General features: G+C 41.6%; 1 protein-coding gene and 1 long non-coding RNA gene across 2 annotated transcripts; one reads left to right on the forward strand and one right to left on the reverse strand.

Moving 5' to 3' along the window:
• The first annotated feature begins 86 nt into the window (after positions 1-86).
• On the forward strand, positions 87-3,408 carry LOC111158364. The gene is made up of 3 exons (XR_002641350.1): positions 87-144; positions 2,596-2,687; positions 3,260-3,408. It is a non-coding gene; the product is annotated as an uncharacterized LOC111158364 (long non-coding RNA).
• A 7,102-nt stretch (positions 3,409-10,510) lies between these two features.
• On the reverse strand, positions 10,511-18,969 carry LOC111139883 (trans-3-hydroxy-L-proline dehydratase-like). The gene is made up of 4 exons (XM_022492310.1): positions 18,383-18,969; positions 13,889-14,058; positions 10,852-10,974; positions 10,511-10,762 (listed from the first exon to the last, which is right to left on the reverse strand). The coding sequence occupies exons 1-4, from the start codon at positions 18,888-18,890 to the stop codon at positions 10,511-10,513; spliced, it is 1,053 nt and encodes a 350-aa protein (XP_022348018.1). The 5' UTR covers positions 18,891-18,969.
• Between the last annotated feature and the right edge of the window lie 127 nt (positions 18,970-19,096).

The raw sequence follows: 19,096 nt of genomic DNA on the forward strand, positions 1-19,096 counted from the left end.
GCGAGGGGGCGGGGCTTCGGGGTGGTCGCCCGGGTTACCAGGAGGCGGAGCCGCCGAGGCTGCTGTGGGCCGGATGTCCGGGCTCTGCTAACAGTGGCGGCTGATCCCGGACCTCCTTCGGGGAGACCAGCAAGCGGCCAATGGGTGAGTGGTCCCCGAAGGGTCGGGAAGCGTTTGTCTTAGTCCCTGTCTCTTCCCCACGGTGGCGGCTTTGGGCTCTGCCCCGGCGGGCGGCCTGCGGATAGCGGCGCATCCTTGCCCCTTGCTCGCACAGCCTCGCCCCTTGCTCGCACAGCCTCGCCCCGTCCCTGGACTTGTCCTGGGGGTCGGGGTCGTCTCGTTCTCTCTCGGACTGCGGAGGAGGCACGCCGTAGAGGGGAACGGGCTGTGTGTGCCAGGGCAAAATGCCAGGCCTTGGTCGTGTGCGAGAGGTCGCTTCGGTCCCTTTTAGTCCCTTTGTTTAGCATTCGTGAGGGTCGACTTCAAAATTTAAAGCGCGGGCGTTAGTAAGGCCGACAGCCAGTAAGGGAAGAGGAAGCTCTTCGCTGCTGAAGTCGCCCGCTTGAGCATCAGGCGTTAAGTTTATAGGGCGCTGGAAAAAGGAAAAAAAAAGTCTTAATATTTTAGCCACCCTCCAGTGAAGGGAAAGGGAAGGGGATATTGAACGGACACCGGGAGCCGTAGTTTTGGTTGGTCCATGATGAGCTGTTTTCAGTTTATCATGGTGGTTTTCGGGGCCTTGGGTTTTGAGAATTTCAGGTTATTCACATTCAGACGTATTTACTAAACACCTACTAGATGCAAAACACATGTGGAAGAAGCCTCCAGTTCTTTAACTTCTGTCTTCTCAAAAACTTTGAAACCGTTCATTTTTGTCTGTTAGTAGTTTAGGGCGTAGTGATTACAATTGATTAAGAATTAAATGCCAAATAAGGTGAAGAAGCCCATGGATTTAAAAAAATCAGGAACTTGGCAAAAGTGAAAATATTAAATTTGAAACATTTTAGTTTGTGCTATTTCTATTGTTTCTCAGCAGCACAGGGAGAAAGAAATCAAAAGTCCACTTGAATTTGAAAGGAGAAAGGGCATTGTGGACCAAGCAGTCTCTGTTGTGAATTCATGAAGAATTTGGGAAATTATTCAATAGTGAAAGGAAGGAAAAAGTCTTCTCTATCTTCAGGATCTTCCAGCTGGACTAAAAATTAAGTTTACGTGAGACAGATTAACAGGAAAAAAAAAAGTTTTATGTGTTCATGGAGGCCTAGTTATGAAACTTGAGACCTAAAGAAATGACCAAGGCAGGCAGTTCTTTATACATTATCAACAAAGAGGCAATAAATTTGTGAGGAATTTACCGGAAAAGGAAAACAGGTGTTTGGGCTAAGGTAGTAGACTGGCAAAAAAGTAACAAGGTTTATTTCTGCAGCTTTTTTGACCTTAAAGTCATTATCACTGTTAATAAGGATATCTTTTTACTGCTTTCAGGGAGACAGAAGAGGTGTGAATGTCCTTGTCCCTGTTGTTTCTTAAGTAACTTTTATTTAAAATAATCAGTATTCCAAAGTGGCTCATTTTGGGAGCCTGCCCTTGGTCCCTACAATAGTCCTAAAATGCACAATTTTCCAGATTAATTCACATTTGACCACAGTTGTTTCAGATTTATTCTTCTCTAAGCTGTAGGTTCTTTGAGGGCAGGGACTCTTGTTATGTTGCTCTGTGGCTCTCTAAGAAGTTCCTAGCCAGGGAATCTGATACTTAATGCACGTTTATTGAATAAATGAATCAGTGAACGAAGGAAATCGGATGTCTCCGCTGAAGAAAAAACAAAACACGTTTCATAACTTCTTGTTGATGAGGCCAAAGACAATCTGTAGGCCCTGAGGTATTTTTTTGTGAAGAAAAGCTGCTCTTTATTTTGTCCAAGCCTTGAGAGCAGGGGGTTGATTCTAAGGTAGATATCAGTATCCCAGATACTGATCAGATGATGAAATTTTCACCTGTCCTCAACAAACATGACCAAAGTTAGGACAATGTTGTAAGCTTTTTCTTAAGGTGAATTTATTTGCTTTAAAGGCCTGGCCTTTATTTTGAAATTACGTCTTTTCTGCTTTTATGGTATTAAAATGTGTTCTATTAAGAATGAAGGTGATACTGTGTGTGTGTGTGTCTTAGTGTATGCGTGTATGTGTACATGTTCTGACTGGGCAAAAATAAGGGGTGGTGATCCTCTGTTAGCTTTCTAATTAAAAAGTGGAAATGCAAAAGTCTAGTCCATCTAATCAAGGGGACTTACTGCTGGAGCCCCTGGAGGCATACCAGGTTAAGCTTTGAATTCTGGGGATAGATCCCACTCTGCTGGTTGATGGCTCTTAACCATAAGCAATAGCATTAACAACAAGGTTTCAATATAACTTTCTGCAGTGACAAGGTGTAAAAGGGGAATTTTAGATTTTAAAAGTAAGTGCATCAAGACTTTTGTTAATCTGTATCTTTTTAACAACTGTGTTGAGATATTTCTGCCAGGTGCTTCAACTGTTATTACATTATTTTATAATCACAAAAGATGTTACTTTACTGGCATTTGTTTTTAAAAAGCTGTCGATATTCAACCAGCCTGCCTTGGACTTTACTGTGGGAAGACCCTATTATTTAAAAATGGTTCAACTGAAATATATGGAGAATGTGGGGTAAGTCTTAATTAACATTTCGATGTTGTTTTGTTGCTAAAATGTTTTTGCTTTTGGAATATTTTCTTGTAGAATATCTTTTTTCTTCATTATACTCAATTTATAAAACTATGACACATTAATAAAATTCTTATTTGTGTTGTCATATTAATTGTAATACATCTTTCTTGACAGGCTCAATTAACATTTTTTTAAAACATTTTATAATTTTATAGTAATTTCTAATACTTATTAATGCTATAGTGCAGTGACTTGGGCAGTAAGTTAACATTAAAACTCCAGAATTTTTCTCTGTAATTATTTTTATGTAGCGTTATTAACTAAGTTTGTCATTTAATGTTAGTCAACTGTTTCAGTAACTTGGTGAAAGGAATCTTTTAAAAGAGTGTTATACAGATACATCAAATACAATGTAGATGTATTTTACATATGCACTTTCTTTTTTATTTCTAAAAGATGCACATGTATACATGTTTAAACTGAAATGAGATGTCTTTATAGAATGACTTTGGGATATTAAGATAAATCCCTAAAATAGTATCTGTACAAAAAATATTGTTCTTATGTCATAGGTGTGTCCAAGAGGACAGAGAACAAATGCACAGAAATACTGTCAGCCATGCACAGAGTCTCCAGAACTTTATGACTGGCTGTATCTTGGATTTATGGCTATGCTTCCCCTTGTTTTACATTGGTTCTTCATCGAATGGTATTCAGGGAAAAAGAGGTTAGCACTTTCTATGAATGTATCTGGACGGACTGATGTTGGAATAATGATCATTTAGAAGACCTTATTAAATAATTGTGGTGAACCTGTTTTTGCTTTATATTCTGATGACTTTTGACTGTGGCAAGAAAACTTAAGGATAGGGCATGTCTTAGTAATTATAAAGGGAAATATCCTTTGTTTTACTCTAAATGATAAGGAATTTTTTTTCATTTCTCAATTACAGTCTCTATGGGTTTTCTATAAAGAATTGGTTATGATCACAAACTGTATTGTTGGAGAACAAATGCTTTGTGATTTAATTTAATACTAGTAATCTAGTATAAAATTAAGATAATATAGCTGCAACCTAATTATGAAAATTGATACTAAAACATTAAAATCAACAAGCATTTATTGAGCCCTATGTTTTACGGTTAGATGATTGGGGAGGAGGTACAGAAAAAACTGATGTGGTTTATAATAATAAACTTCTCTAATTTTGTAGAGAAGACAAATGCATATGCAACTAATTATAAATCAATTTTAAAAGTGTATAAACAAAAAAAGTATAAATGTGTTATGAGGGCTTAGTGGGTTAGATGTCCAACTCTTGGTTTTGGCTCAGGTCATGATCTCAGGTCATGGGATCCAGCCCTGTGTAGGCTCTGTGCTGGGGAGGGGGGGGTCTGCTTGAGATCCTCTCCCTCAGCCCCCCCTCAGCTTGCATGCACTCAGGCTCCCCTCTCTCTCTTACATAAATAGATACATCTTTAAAAAAAAAATGCATTATGACCAAAATGCTCTGGAATCACAAAGAATGGAAGAGATGAATTGTGCCTGGTGTGATCTGAAAGACTTCAAAAAAACATTTTAGGCAGAGGAAATAGCACGAACAGTGGCATGGCGGTGTGAAATGTGTGCTGTGCTGCAGGTGGGACTGGAAGTAGTTGGGGTGGTCAGAGTGTGGATTGCACATCAAGGGAAATAAATAGGAGAGTGGGAAAAACAGGTTGAGGTCAGAATGTGAAGGTATGTTTGTCTGTCTGTGAGAAAGACTGTGCACTCGTGCAAGCAGTGGGAGGAGCAGAGGGACAGGGACAAGCGGACTCTGCACTGAATATGGAGCTTCGTGTGGGGCTCTGTTCCAGGACCCTGAGCATGACCTGAGCGGACACTGAGTCAGTGTCCTAACCGACTGAGCCTCCCAGGCACCCCCAGAATGGGAAGGTTCTTTGGTGAAGATGTGAAGTTTATACTGGGAATGAGCAGCCAAATTAGTACATTCAAGCCCTACCAGCCTTTAGTTCCTCCAACTTCTCAGCATCTTTCCTGCTTTTGGTCCTTTCCCTTTCGCCAGCTCTTCTCTGCCTCAGATGCTGTCTTGTCCCCCTTGACTGCAGCTTTTTACCTAGCTGCCTTTTCCTTCGGATTTCAGTTTAAATTACTCCTAGTTGTAGAGGCCTTCCCAGACCCAATTTAAAGTAGGTCTGCCCTCCTTATTTCTTTTTTTTAAATAGTATTCTTCATTTTATTGTTTTTGTTTTGTATTTAGTAGTCAACACAATGTATAATTATGTTTGTTTCCTCCTATCTCCCAACTGGAAGTCCATGAGGGCAGTGGCGATCTCTGTTCTCCATGGAATTTCCAGAGACCAGCACAGCTGCTGGCACGTAACAGATGCTCATTTAGTATCTGCTGCGTGGATGATTTATTGGTGAAGGTTTTGGTTTATACATCACTGGCTGTATATTTTAGGAAGGTAACTTCTATAGAAAGTAGATGAGAGGCGAGGTATATTAGAAGGCTATTTGCAGGAAGTAGGGATGACCAGACTCCAGTAGTGTGAATGGGAATGGGAAGGATGGGCAGACATAATTAGAATTAGTAGTTTTCTGGATCCCACCTAATAAATCCACGCTGATTATTTATATTGGACAAGTATTGGTTCTTTTTCAGATGGATCTGTAAAAAAGGTTTTTTTAAAAAGCACCTCTCATCTTGCTTTTCTGTTCTAGAATGATGAGAGACGAGGGCAAGAAAGGAGACATGATAAACTGAAAGGGGAAGTGGAGTAATTGCTCAGCTAGTTGGTTGGAACGTCTCAGCCATAAGCAGGGAAGAGATGGGGGTAGAGAGATGTACCTTACCAAATGCATTTGAATTAAAACATCAGATATGTTTTGAGGGAGAGTCTTGGAGCAGAGTGTGGGGTTGGGTTTGAGGGTAGAACAGAGGAGTGATTAGTTCTCAGGCAGGAAAGCAGGTGTGTTTAAAAAGAAGGAGTTTGTATAACTTAGGTATGCTTTGCCTAGGAAATTGACAGCAAAGGACACCAGAGCCATCTCTTGCATTTTCCAGAGATGTTGCCCTTACAATCAAGGAAGTAGAGGCCTAGCTGTCTGAGACTAGCCCAGTGCTTCTCAACCTTTTATTTATTGTCACTTCCTTAAATAAGGAGCCTTTTCAGATACTTTTTTCCTGATTTCACCTATGCCCATGAAATTTTAATATCATCACTGTCTATGTCGTGTATGCACCTATGTGCTATATATAACAAATGTAAGATTATTTTATCCCCAAGAACCAATTTTTGCCCTCTTAGGAGTGAAGTCACCCCTTGGGAATGCATTGGCCAGACTCTCATCAAAACTTTCCTTTCTGGTACTCTTGCTTTCCCCAGAGTGTAGTATTAAATTTTTCTTTAGGGCCAGGGCAAAGATAAGCAGAATTACATATTTTTATGCAGTATGGTCAGAAGCTGTGCTGCTTATGTGACTTGTTTTTATATAATTTATAACTTTTAGAATGTATTGAGCGGTCACTAGGGATGTTTGCAGTGTGCCAAATGTTGTGCTGCATTGCAAGATTCAGAGAGGACTGAAATGTGGCTGCTCTCAGTCCGGTGGATGAGATAGACAAGCCATCATAGTGTTTGTGAGGTTCTGTAATAGAGGTTTATGCAGAGTTTTAAGGCTGGCATGAAGAAGAAAGAAGTTAATTTTTCCTTCTCAGAATAGGGCGGTGTCACAGAAAAAAACTGACTTTAAGCTGGACTTTGCAAAGTGAGTAGATTTTGATAGAAGTTGAGGAAAAAGTCTATCAGCAAGAAGAAGATGTGCCAAAGTATGGAGGCAAAAAACCACACAGTATAATGAAGAGGTGAGAGCTGAGGGTCCTGTGAGAGATGGGGACTAAATGAGACCAGGGTAGAGAGTTGAGGCTACAGGAATCTTAGGAAGTATTCATAAGACCTGGGGATAACTTCCAGAGCTGATCTTGAAGGATGCACAGCTTGCCAGATGGGTGAGTGAAGGATGCCCACGTGTGTGGAGGTGTGAGGAGAAAAGGAAAGTAGCATGGCCGGGAGGGGTGGAAAACAATGCTGGTAAGGGGTATTTTTCCTGAAAGACAGATGGAACTCAACGAGTAGTCTACTAAGGGGAGTTGTAGAATCCCAATTTTGTTCTGTAAAGATCGTGTGGTTGACTGCAGACAGTTTGAAAGGGGCACAATGAGAAGAGACAAGGTTACTAAAGTAATAGCAAGAAATGATGAGGTTGGGTTGTTGCTTCTAAAAATATGAATTCTATAATGATGCAAAATATTAGATTATATTATGTGAAATTATAAATGTTTGTTTACGTATGCACTCTTTCCATCTGTGTAAAATCATGCAGGAATTCTTCCTACAATATGGGATCATTAGGAGTCCAAGTGACCCTCCTGTGGGAAATAACTGAAGTTTGGAAAAGACAAACTATTTAAGACCTTGCTGGTTTCACTGGAAGTAGGGGAGATCTCCAAGAATCCATTTTTAGAAAACACAAGCCAGGGACTCCTGGGTGGCTCAGTGGGTTAAGCCTCTGCCTTAGGCTCGGGTCGTGATCCCAGGGTCCTGGGATCTAGCCCCACATTGGGCTCTCTGCTCTGCGGGGAGCCTGCTTCCCCCCCCCCCCCAACCTGTCTGCTTACTTGTGATCTTTGTCAAAAAAGTAAATAAAATCGTTAAAAAAAAGAAAAGAAAACACAAGCCAACCTTAAGCTGGGGCCAGAGTGACAAAGCAGACAGGAGGAAGGGGAGCATTGCCTGTGGTTTATTGCTGACCACAGCAGGTCCCGAATCTGAGGCAGCCGGTGTGAAGCCTACACTCTCGAGGCTGGAGCCCAAGGTAGTGGTGGGCATGACTGCCAGCGAAAGCACAGATCCTCTTCTCTGGAAGGCTTCCCGCATCCTTAGTTTAGGCCCTAAGACTCTTACTCATTAATATCTGTGAATGACCTCATACTCCGTGATAACCAAATAAAGTCAACACCATGACTGAGAGTGGGTAAACATAACAGACAGTATAGGTGTGCTTCCAAAGGACTGCAGATAATGGACTGTAGGCTACCTTGTAGTGCTTGAAGAAATAGAGGATACAGCCCCAAAGACCTCCAAGAGTCAACAAGAGGTTATTGGGAATGAACAAACAGGTTGGTTTAAAAAACGAAAGGAACTTCTAGAAATGAAATTTTAAAAATGGTAGGTCAATCAGTAGATTGAACAGTTGAAGATAGAATTAGTGAATTAGGAAATACATGTATCTGTGGACATTAGGAGATGGAGAGAAGAAGTGAGTTGGGGGAAATCGGAGGGGGAGACGAACCATGAGAGACCGTGGCCTGAGACAATTTGAGGGTTTTGGTGGGGTGGGAGTTGGGTGAGCCTGGTGGTGGGTATTGTGGAGGGCACGTATTGCATGGAGCACTGGGTGTGGTGCACAAACAATGAATTTTGGAACACTGAAAAAAAAATAAAATTTAAAAAATAATGCAATACTGAGAGAAAAGGAGATAGAAAATTTGAAATATACTAAGAGAAATGGAGCATAGAATGAGCAGCTGTAGTGTGTGTCTATAATCCCTGTGGGAATCCACCTAGGTTCAGTTAAACATTCAGACTACCAGAGGTAGACAACCCTAGGTCATACCAAGAACCAGTCTTGCCCAGAAGGAACACAGCTTGCCTCCAGGGCAGCGTCAGCTTTTGAAGCAGTTGAGTTCAGCTGCAGGAAGATAAAGTCCACACGAGTGGGTGTGGGAGTCCAGGTTTAAGGTCTTATGCCCTAAAGGAGCCATTTTTTCTGAAACCTCTCCATAAGTATAGCTTCCAGAGCCCTGCTGGGGATGTGCCATTACAAGAATTGCTGAACTCAAGAAAGCCAGACCATGGTGTCCCCATTAGATATTTATTGCTTATTTATAGTTCTCCCCAGTCCGGGTACAGTCTACCAATCAAGGAGTTGTTCATATCCTAAACAGTGTTACCTGGCAATAAAGTTGACATTTTACCCTTACCAGGCTTCCAGAGGAACTGAGCTAGTTAACTGAAAGTCAGAGTCTCCTGTGCAGAGGAAAAGTTTTATTAACTCTTTGTACATAGTTTCTAATCAGAGTCTTCAGAAAAAATAGAGAAAATGAAGGAGAGTCAATATTTAAAGATACATTAGCTTTGGATTTTACAGACATAGTGAAAAACAGATTCTCAAAATTGCTCCTGGGGAAGCAAAACACATTCTAAGCAGAAGAAATAAGAAATTCATACCTGTTCACGTAATTACCCTGCAGACCACCAAAAATAAGAGACCACATGGTGCTCTGGTCAGCAGCCGTCTTTGTGCTGACAGCTGGCATCTACGCCAGCCGTACAGGCTGTTTTGAAAACGGCAGCCCAGTTATGCATCTAGATGAGTGCATCCCAGATTGGTATCACATGGAACAGATAGGACTGCCCAGGTGAGCCCAGTCAGATCACAGATTGGTGAGAAATAATGAATGGTGGTTGTCAAACCACTAAATTTTGGTTTGCTATGCAGTGATAGATAAACATTGTTTAGATAGAAAACTCAAAAGCATTTGTAGACTAGATAATAGAAATGGTAAGAGAGTTTAGTAAAGAGGCTGGCTGTAAGATAAATATACGGGATCTTTTATCTCCCTATATTTCATTTATAGTACCATGGTATTGTGAGATAGCTAAGACTGAGGTAGCTAAGCTACATTGGAGTCATATTGTGGAACATAACAAGCTAATTCTAAAATCTATATGGAAGTCCAAAGGCGCAAGAATGGCCAAGACCACTGAAGAAGTAGAAGAATGTATGTAATACCAAGGATGATTATCATATTCTTTTGTCTCAGGGATAAAATTGGACCCCAGGAACAAAATACAGAACCTAAAAACAGACCAGTAATCTCTGAAACTTGTATGGCAGAAGTGGCATGGCGGTTTGGGGGCTTGGGGGTCGGGTAGGAGAGACAGTAAACTACTCAGTAATGTGCTGCTGCTGGGATAGTTGGGATACCCAAGTGGGAAAATCTAGTCACACCCTACCTTAGATTATACACAGAAATCTATTCTAGGTGAGTGAAAGACTTAAATGTGAAAAGCAAAACCTTAAAACCTAGAAGAAAATGTAGGTTAATATTTTTCTTGGAATAAGGATTTTTCAGAATATTAAAATGTGAAAAGCAAAACCTTAAAACCTAGAAGAAAATGTAGGTTAATATTTTTCTTGGAATAAGGATTTGCAGAGAGCCCGATGTGGGGCTCGATCCCAGGACCCTGGGATCATGACCTGAGCTGAAGGCAGAGGCTTTAACCCACTGAGCCACCCAGGTACCCCAGGTAGGTTATATCTATTAATATTAACTATATTGAGAGAATTAAAGGTATTTGTTCATTAATTCATTAAAAAATAATAAACCCATTGCATGTTATTGCAAACAACATATTTCTGGGAAAATAACTGTATTTGCCAAAACAAAAAAATTTTAGTGGGGAAAATCGCTTGTGTTTTACATTTTTGCAAACCTCCTTAACGTATGGTTTTACAGAAGACAGCTAGATTCTTGTATCTGCTTCTGCATTCATCAGTTGGCTTATCACCTGTGGCGTAGACTCTGCAGAGTCTACCGTACACTCGTGAGACAATAAAAGTGAAAAGCAAATAATGTCTTAATGTTAATGCATACTAAGTTTTGACCTTGTGGGACCCATGGAAAGGAACTTGGTGACCGCCAGGGCTTCCAAGCCACATTTTGAGAACCAATATCCTAGCTGAACAGAAGTTTTTACAGGCCTGCTTTAAAATTCTCTTTTGAGAGCTGGGACCTAATACCCAGCTCGGGCCTCTTCAGTTTCCAAAGAAGCACACTCACACAGAAGCAGCTACAAGAGTCACTCACCCTCACAGCCTTGCCTGTGAATACTGAGCCGGTGGTACTGCTTTTAAAGTCTCTGGTCTGGTTCAGTTCTAGAAGCCCTTTGTGGTACTGTAAGGCAATTCGGGCCGTCACTCCTGAGCCAGTAGGACTTCGGTCAACCTGTTTCAGAGTAAATGAAGGTGAAAGCATTCACAGTGTTCCAGTTCCATGCTGTCTGGCTTTTGTGCCAAATGTTACAGTTTTAATACCTGTTCATCTGCAAACACGCAGATGTTGGTGGTTGGTTCCTCACTATAAGTGTCTTTTCCATCTGTCACTATGGTTCCGTACAGAAAGGAAAGGTCTTCACTCTCAGGATGACTGATTTTAAACTGCAAATGACAAAGAAAATCATCATGTAATATAAATTGTCATGTAGATTACTACAAAATATATATTTTGATTCAAATTTATCTTTGTAAATTATATAGATGGGATCCTCTGAGGCATAAGTTTTCACTCTGTCATTTTTAAAATACTTTTGGGTCAAGGCAGTAAATGATGTCTTTGTCTAGATGAATAAACATAGTTTCACTGGAAGTTAGGATTCTTATGATACCTTGAGTCCTGTCTAAGGAATTTGTCCTGCATATAGCCTCTGCTAAAGGAACAGTCCTATTTTATATACACACATACTCTCCAAACACTCCCACTCTTTGAAGCACTGACCCCAGGATGGTTACTCCACAGACTGGCCACAGCTGCTCAAACAGGACAGGCTAAGACGGTCCTGTGCTTCCTCTCATGAGCTTGAAGGGAATAAGGCAGAAGAACCGGACGGTGAACATCTAGAGCTGAGGTAAATTCCATGGCAGAGACGAGGACTTGGAAGAGGCTGGGAGGAGGCTGTGAGGGTGAGTGACACCCTTAGCTTCTTCTTTGTAAGTGTGTTACTTTGGAAACTGAAGAGGCCTGAGTTGGGTGTTAGGTAAGCCTCTTCACTCAGCTCTCAGAAGAGAATTTTGAGCAAGCCGAAGTTATAAGAATGCAGAAGCTAGTAGGTAAGAGAATGGTTGGAAGGGGAAAAAACAATCTGTAAAGGATGAAGTCAGCTGGTGTTATAAAAAGCAACAGGTACAATCAGAGAGAAGCACGCACTGGATGCTAAGTCCCTTCAGTGGCAAAGCAAGGTCAGGCCCAAGTGCACAGTGCTTCCTGCGCTTCTCGGGAGGTCTAGGTTAACTTTTCCTCAGCTTCTGTGACATCTGTTAGCTCTCAAACTATTATCTCACTCCACGTGCATCCTTACAATTAGTACATTCTGCTACTACTTACCCGTCATTGGGAACAAGTGAATAGATTTGGGTTCTTAAAATCCAGAGTCCATCCAAAGCCAAGTTTAAGAGGTCTCCCTGCTGATCTTTGTTCTCCATCCTCCTCAAGCCCCCATGCCCCACCTGCACCACAGCACCATTACCTCTCACTCTTCACGTCTGCTTCCCCCACCAGACTGAGCTTCTGGAAGGCGGGTTTGTTTTCTCCTGGAGTCTCTAGCATCTAACATAGCATCGTGTGCGACTCACTAAATTCTAGGTAAATGTTAAAAGAAGGACTACACCTAAAACTCATATTATACCATCTGTGAACAAACTGGAATTTAAATAAATACTTTTTAAAAAAGAATAAATGAATAAAGATGAATGTGTACTAACTTCAGTCCCCACGAAAATGGCCTTTCCCTAACTCTGCCTCAGTGGTGTGAATGGTCAGCAGTTCACAAAGTCATTCTGCTGCCTGATTCAGCACCAATAGATAATACTATATATGGTCATCTCATACAAGATTTTCTCCTGTTTTTCTCAGAATGCCTCCTCCCTCAAAGTCCACCCCTTCCCACCTTGGTAAGAAGTTCACGCTTGGTAAGAAGTTCACGCTTTAATGACAAGTCCAAAATTGCTCCTTTTATTAAGAAAACTATGCCTTTTTCTCTTAATCTCATTAAAAATAAAGTGAAGTTATTTCATGCCAAATTTTAGCTCAAACTATTAGCTGTCTGCTTAGTGAACAGAAAATTGATATAAATTCGAACCTCAGAAATTGCTATGATTAACTAATTCTAGCTATTGGTAGTTACAGTTCTAGAGAAATGACAAATTAGAACAGAAATAAAGTATATATTTTCATCTTTTTTTAAAACATTTTATTTTTAATTTTTTTCAAGATTTTATTTATTTATTTGACAGAGAGAGATCACAAGTAGGCAGAGAGGCAGGAAGAGAGTGAGAGGAGGAAGCAGGCTCCCTGCTGGGCAGAGAGCCCGATGCGGGGTTTGATCCCAGGACCCTGGGATCATGACCTGAGCCGAAGGCAGAGGCTTTAACATACTGAGCCACCCAGGCACCCCTATTTTCATCTTGTTTAAATTAAAAATTATGTTAAAGTTGCAAGTATGTTAAATAGGCCTATAGTAATTATTAATACAAGTATATAGACACTCTTTCACAAGTTATTTTTTACTTAGAATAGTGATGAAATTCTTATATGCTAAAACATGCAAATACTGGATATGAGTTTTATTTCCATGTCCCAATTTTAAGTGTAAAATGGCAGACTTGTGCTAGAAATGAAAGAATATTCTAGACATATTTATTATCCAAACTGATTTTATCAGAGTAGTTTTCCCAAACCAAAACAAGACTTACTCAAGTGGTCATTTAGGTAACTTCTTAGCAATATAGGAAAAATTTACTAATTAGGAATTAACGTTCTCTGTGAAATAAGACAAGGTCTGAACAGATTTAATGAAATCTATTTTGTGAGCTCTAATTGACATTCATTATCTGCAAGTCTTGGAGAATGACCACAAAGCATATGCATTTCAAATTAGTGAAATACTATTTGATACATTTTCTGTATGTGTAAATAGCCACAAATTATACTAGTATGTATATAATTAAAGTTAACAAGTTACTTATTGAACATTTATTGTAGGTAGGCACTATTCTAAGTCCTTTGTACCTATTGTCTGACTTCATTCTTATAACGCCCTATGAAGCAGATATTTTGCAATTCCCGTCTCACCACAGGAAGGTTTGGAACTCATTCAAGTTGTGAAAAATTTAAAAGTGGCAACACTGGGACTCCTAGATAGTCTTGCTATAGAGCCCAAGATCCTAACCAATGCCTTATTTTTAGTCCTATTAATGATTTAAATATGTAGATATTTAACTGCATAGATGTGTAATTTATATTCCCTCCATGCCACAGGGGCGAGCACCTTGTGATGAAAGCAGTGTTTGTACTGACCTGAGCTTTGACTGCTTCCATCACTGCACTCGCTGCATCCACAAGGTCCCTTGTCTTTGCAGAACAAATGTCAAGTCCCAACCTTTCAGCGCTAACAAATGCATAAAATGCCCCACCATACGCAATATCTACCGCCATCTTTCCATGACCGGGAACATCCACTAAGAGATCTAAAAAAGATGTGTTTGAAAATAAATTTGTTATAGTATTTTGGCAGTACAATTCAGAGCATTTTTAATATGTGTATTTTGGTGGAGGGGTACTTTTTCTTATCATAGAAAAGAATGAAGTATTTTTAAAATGAGTAAGCATCAATAATAATAGACGTTTAGCTGAGTGATCTATTTTTAACTTAATGATACTCATCTAAGTCTGAGAACATCTAATGCCATGTTTTTCTTAAATCATGTATACTTATTTTGTTAACTACTTTGAGGATCTTTGCTAGAAAACCTTATAAAGGCAGAGAGAGGGGAAATCCTGAGGCATCAACATGTGAAAACAAGGGCAGAAAATATAAGTCCCCTCTCATTCTACTATTAAGAATCGTTTAAAGATTTTACTTATTTGTCAGGGAGAGAGAGAGAGAACACAAGCAAAGGGGGCAGAAGGCAGAGGAAGAAGCAGGCTACCTGCTGAGCAAGAAGCCTGATGGAGGACTCGATTTCAGGGATCATGACCTGAGCTGAAGCCAGACGCTCAACCTACTGAGCCACCCCGGTGTCCCTAATAGGAATAGTTTAATATAGGATTTTGGATCCTATTCACAAATTGGCTTTCTTCAGCTATAATGTCAAAACAAAATGAAAAAAAGATTTTTCTATGTAAGTTATATATACTAATTCATCTATGTATTTTCATCTCATGAAGCAGGCAAATACTCAGAATAAAGCCATTATAGAATCACTGATGTTTGCAGTATTTTTTGTGTTAGGATTGAGAGTATTCTAAGTCCCCAGCTTTCCCAAAGTTTCACCAGAATGTCAGTTGTTTGAAATCCTAAATTTTTATTTCCAAAAGAATGGGGCTGGATAATATTTTGGGATATTCAAACTGTTTTTCTCCTTCTTGCATTTTCCTCTTCCTCCTCCCCAATTCAAGCTGTCTTGGTGATCACTACCTCTGGGAGAGTGTATGGTAGGGGAGAAAGCAGGTTTTATGGAAACCCAAGATCTGGGGGGAAAGATCTTGGGTTTCCATAAAACCCAAGTGTCCAAGTTTCCATAAAACTTCAGTGTCCTGAAGGGTCCCCGTATTTCTCTTGGTCAGTAGAGACATTTCCTCTGGACCGAGGAAAGAGGTGGCAGGTCTGGAGTGCAGAGGACCTATGCTGACTTCTCACAGCACTACGGGGAGGCTACATGGTGTGACAGAGGTAACAAAGAGGAGGGGAGGCAGGGACAGGGGCCACATGGCCAGGGGAAGATGATGCTTCACTGGCTGACTGTGCAGGCTGGTGACCAAAAGGTCCTCTTCTTCAAGACCTTGGCTCTTTTAAGGAAGATTTGCTACACATGTATCAGGAAAGGGGACAGCATGTAGACTGACGAGACTAGGCAAATCAACAAGGCAGGATGGGGTCTCAAATTCAGAAACTCTGAAAAATAAAATACAGCGTGTATGCCTGAGTTTGCACACTGAGTCATACAAAGATACCAGTCAGTACGCTCCCAGTCCCAGGCTAGCCCCCAGAGCCCTTCTAACACATGATGTGTCAAAACAGAGCAAGTTTATAGTCGAAAAAGTAAAATATGCCTGTGGAACTTAAGAGCAGCTATGAATGAAACATGTCTTTATCTTGATGCTCGTGTAACATAAAAATCAGCCTTAACGAAAGGAGAATGAGGAAGTAGATGGAAAAGCGGGGCTGCTGGAAGCTGGAAAGCTAAGTGTGGATTTGGTGTCCTCATGTATAAAATGGAACTGCTAAAGGGATGAAGAGATTTAAAAAAAAATGTGATATATACAATGGAATATTATCCAGCCGTAAAAATGAAGACTGTTCTGTCCTGTGCTACAACATGGACAAACCTTGAGGCTATTATGCTAAGTGAATTAAGGCAGTCATAGAATTAACACTGCAAAATCTCCCATGAATTAGGTGTATAAATTTTTCAAACTCTTAGAAACAGAGCAGAATAATAGTTGCAAGGCACAAGGTTGGGGAGGGGGAACAGGGTGTTACTGCCTGATAGATACAGAGATTTAGTCATGCAGTTGGAGGAAGTTATAGAGACATGCTGTTCCGCATTGTGCTTATAGTTAACAATGCTATACTGCATACCTAAAAATTTGTTAACAGGGTAGATCTCATGTTATATTTGTTTTTTTCAACTACAAAAAAATGAAAGAGCTAAACAGAAAAAAAAAAAAAAAAAGGAACTATTATTCCCGCCTGAAAGGACTGTTGTGTGAATTCCATGTGATAACGTGTGGGGAGCGCTTGGCACAAATGAGCAATATTGTTAATGTTAATGGTAAGGCCAAAAATTTAATTTCCAAGGGGAATAGGGTTCTTAAGAGGATATTTACACTTGTTAATCACCATATTCTTCTCCCAATTTCATTTACTTAGTTACCCATTCAACAAATATTGACTACCTACTGTTCCAGCACTTGAACACAGTAACACAATGAAGTTTTCATTTTAGCAGTGTGGAATGGAAAACAACTCAGCAATCCTCTGAAGTGGATACTGTTGTCATCTTCATTTTGCAGATGATGACCTTGAAGTGTGGAATCCCTTTTGCAAGGTCATCAAGATGGAGAGGGGATAGAGCAGTAACCTTGAACACTTGTCAGTCCACCCTTTTAGCATTATTCAAAGTAGAGAATTTAGGATCTTTTTTAATCACTCAAAGTGACCATTACTACCTACCAATTATCGTATAGTCACACAGTGTTGCTCTCAGGAACTATGTGCTTACAGATTGGCTGTCCTGCCCCAGCCAGCCCCGAACTATGATGTCATTGGTGACCCTGCTGCCAGCTGTCATCTCCCTTGAAGCTAGAGTGCTTCCAGTCTGCTGCTGGGGTTGCCTAAGGAGAAATTGGGTAGCTAAACTATTTAAACTGCTGAGATTTTTGAGATGCAATCCTAACCAAACTCCTGTCTATCTCAAGTGCCCTCCCTATCCAGATGTGACATCATTTTCTCCTAGAGGTCAAAGTGCCATCAGTTTCCCCAGGGGAATTCTTCATCAACCTGTGTGTTTCAGCTGTCTGAGGTTGCTCTAAGACTGACAAATGCTTGGGCTATTACTGCCTCATTCATAATTAGGCTAATCTAGAGTCCAAATCCTCAAGAAAGATCAAGATCTAATAGCATGCCCCCGATGTTTATAGAAGCATTATCAACAATAGCCAATTGTAAGAAATGTAAGAACCCAAATGTCCATTAACTGATGAATGTATGCAGAAGATGTGGCATGTATATATGTATGTACCTACATGTATTTAATGGAATATTACTCAGCCGTTGAAAGAATGAAATCTTGCTATTTGCAACAATGTGGAGGCTTAGCATAATACACTAGAGTGTATTATGCTAAGCGAAATTAGAGGAAAATACTGTATGATTTCATTCATGTGGAATTTAAGAACGAAACAGATGAACCTAGGGAAAAGGGGAAAAAAAAGGGGGGGGGGGAACAAACCATAAGAGACTCTTAATGATAGAGAACAAACTGAGGGTTGCTGGAGGGGAGGTGGGGGGGGATAGACTAAATGGGTGATGGGTATTGAGGCACTTGTTATGATGAGCACTGGGTGTTAAACCTACAGTCCTCCTGTCTCTCGAAATGTATTTTTTAAAAATTTTAAGTACTTTGCATACTCTCAGTAAATCCTCACCAAAAACTCAATGAGATAACAAGTGAAAAAATACAGGCACAGAGAGGTTAGTAATTTGATTAAAGTTGCATAGCTTTAAGGGGTTATCAGGATTTGGACTCAGACAACAGCTGTTTTTGTTCTTCAAGAATAAAATCAGCAACATCTGTATCTTCCTGGTTTATAAACTGCTTAGTTCATTCATTCTTATTTAATTATTTCCCAAAGAAATGGGGAAGGCACTTTCACAGGTGAGGAAAACAAGACAGGGTTTAGTAACTTGTCAGGAGGTAATGTCTAGTAAGTGTCTTCTGAACCAGCCAGTGAACCCTGGCACTTTGGCTGTTCTTTGCTCTTGCCTTGACCCTATCTGACTTACCCAACTGTGCAATCTCTAGGAATGCCTGACAGTGAGGCATAAGGCGCTTAGTAAGGGAGACACGGAATTCTGTACTCCTGAAGGCCCTCAAGACCCAGACGAAATAATCTGCGGCATACACGGAACAAATCTGCAAGGCTAACATGCTGACACACATTTGCATTGAGTTATCTTTTTATTAATGGCAAAGGCTTGTGGGTGGGTTAATTGCACTGCGTGAGTTTCAGGCCAGAGAGACAGTGTAGTTAGTTGCGTCCCAGAGCTGGGAGGATCTCGTCCTTTACCTGTGGCCAGCGCGAAGGCCGGGACGCTGTGGAAGCGCACCCGGCCGCGGCTGCGGCCGCCCTCGCATTCCACGAAGGCGGCCACCAGCCCGCACGGGCAGTGGATGTTGACTCGGGCCTCGCGGACGTCGGCCGGGGGTGCGGGTACCAGCCCGAAGTCGAGGGCGAAGCGGCCCAGCGCCAGCACTGCGTGGCCGCACATGGAGCTGTAGCCTTCGTTGTGCAGGAACAGGACGCCCAGGTGCGCCTCCGGCAACTCGCTAGGCACCAGCACAGCTCCGTACATGTCCCGGTGACCCCGGGGCTCGAACATGAGCCGTCGTCGCAGATGGTCAAGGTGCTGGCGCATGTAGCGCCGCTTGGCCAGCAGAGTGGGGCCAGCCACTTCCGGACACCCAGCCAGCACGATACGCAGGGGCTCGCCGCCCGTGTGCATGTCCACCACCGACAGTGCCGGAATCCCCGGGTCGTGCGGGGGCAGCCGCGGCACCGCCAGCGCCCTCTCCATCGCCGGAGTCCCGGGACGCGACGACTTTTCCGCAGTGCGAACCTGGAGCCCACGGGTCAACCGCCTACTCCGCGGGAGAGCGTTCTCTCCGGGGCGGGGCGTCGGAGCAGAGACCGGAAGGGCGAGGGGGCGGGGCTTCGGGGTGGTCGCCCGGGTTACCAGGAGGCGGAGCCGCCGAGGCTGCTGTGGGCCGGATGTCCGGGCTC

Source organism: Enhydra lutris, unplaced genomic scaffold, assembly GCF_002288905.1.
Source record: "Enhydra lutris kenyoni isolate GAN:26980312 unplaced genomic scaffold, ASM228890v2 scaffoldscaffold4, whole genome shotgun sequence".
Taxonomy (NCBI): domain Eukaryota; kingdom Metazoa; phylum Chordata; class Mammalia; order Carnivora; family Mustelidae; genus Enhydra; species Enhydra lutris.

Coding starts and splice junctions, on each gene's coding strand:
- LOC111139883 (XM_022492310.1), bottom strand. CDS start 18,890: ATGGAGAGGGCGCTGGCGGTGCCGCGGCTGCCCCCGCACGACCCGGGG. Junction 14,059..18,382: donor GGCCTTCGCGCTGGCCACAG/GTAAAGGACGAG, acceptor CATCTTTTTTAG/ATCTCTTAGTGGATGTTCCC. Junction 10,763..10,851: donor GCGTGTTTGCAGATGAACAG/GTATTAAAACTG, acceptor ACTCTGAAACAG/GTTGACCGAAGTCCTACTGG.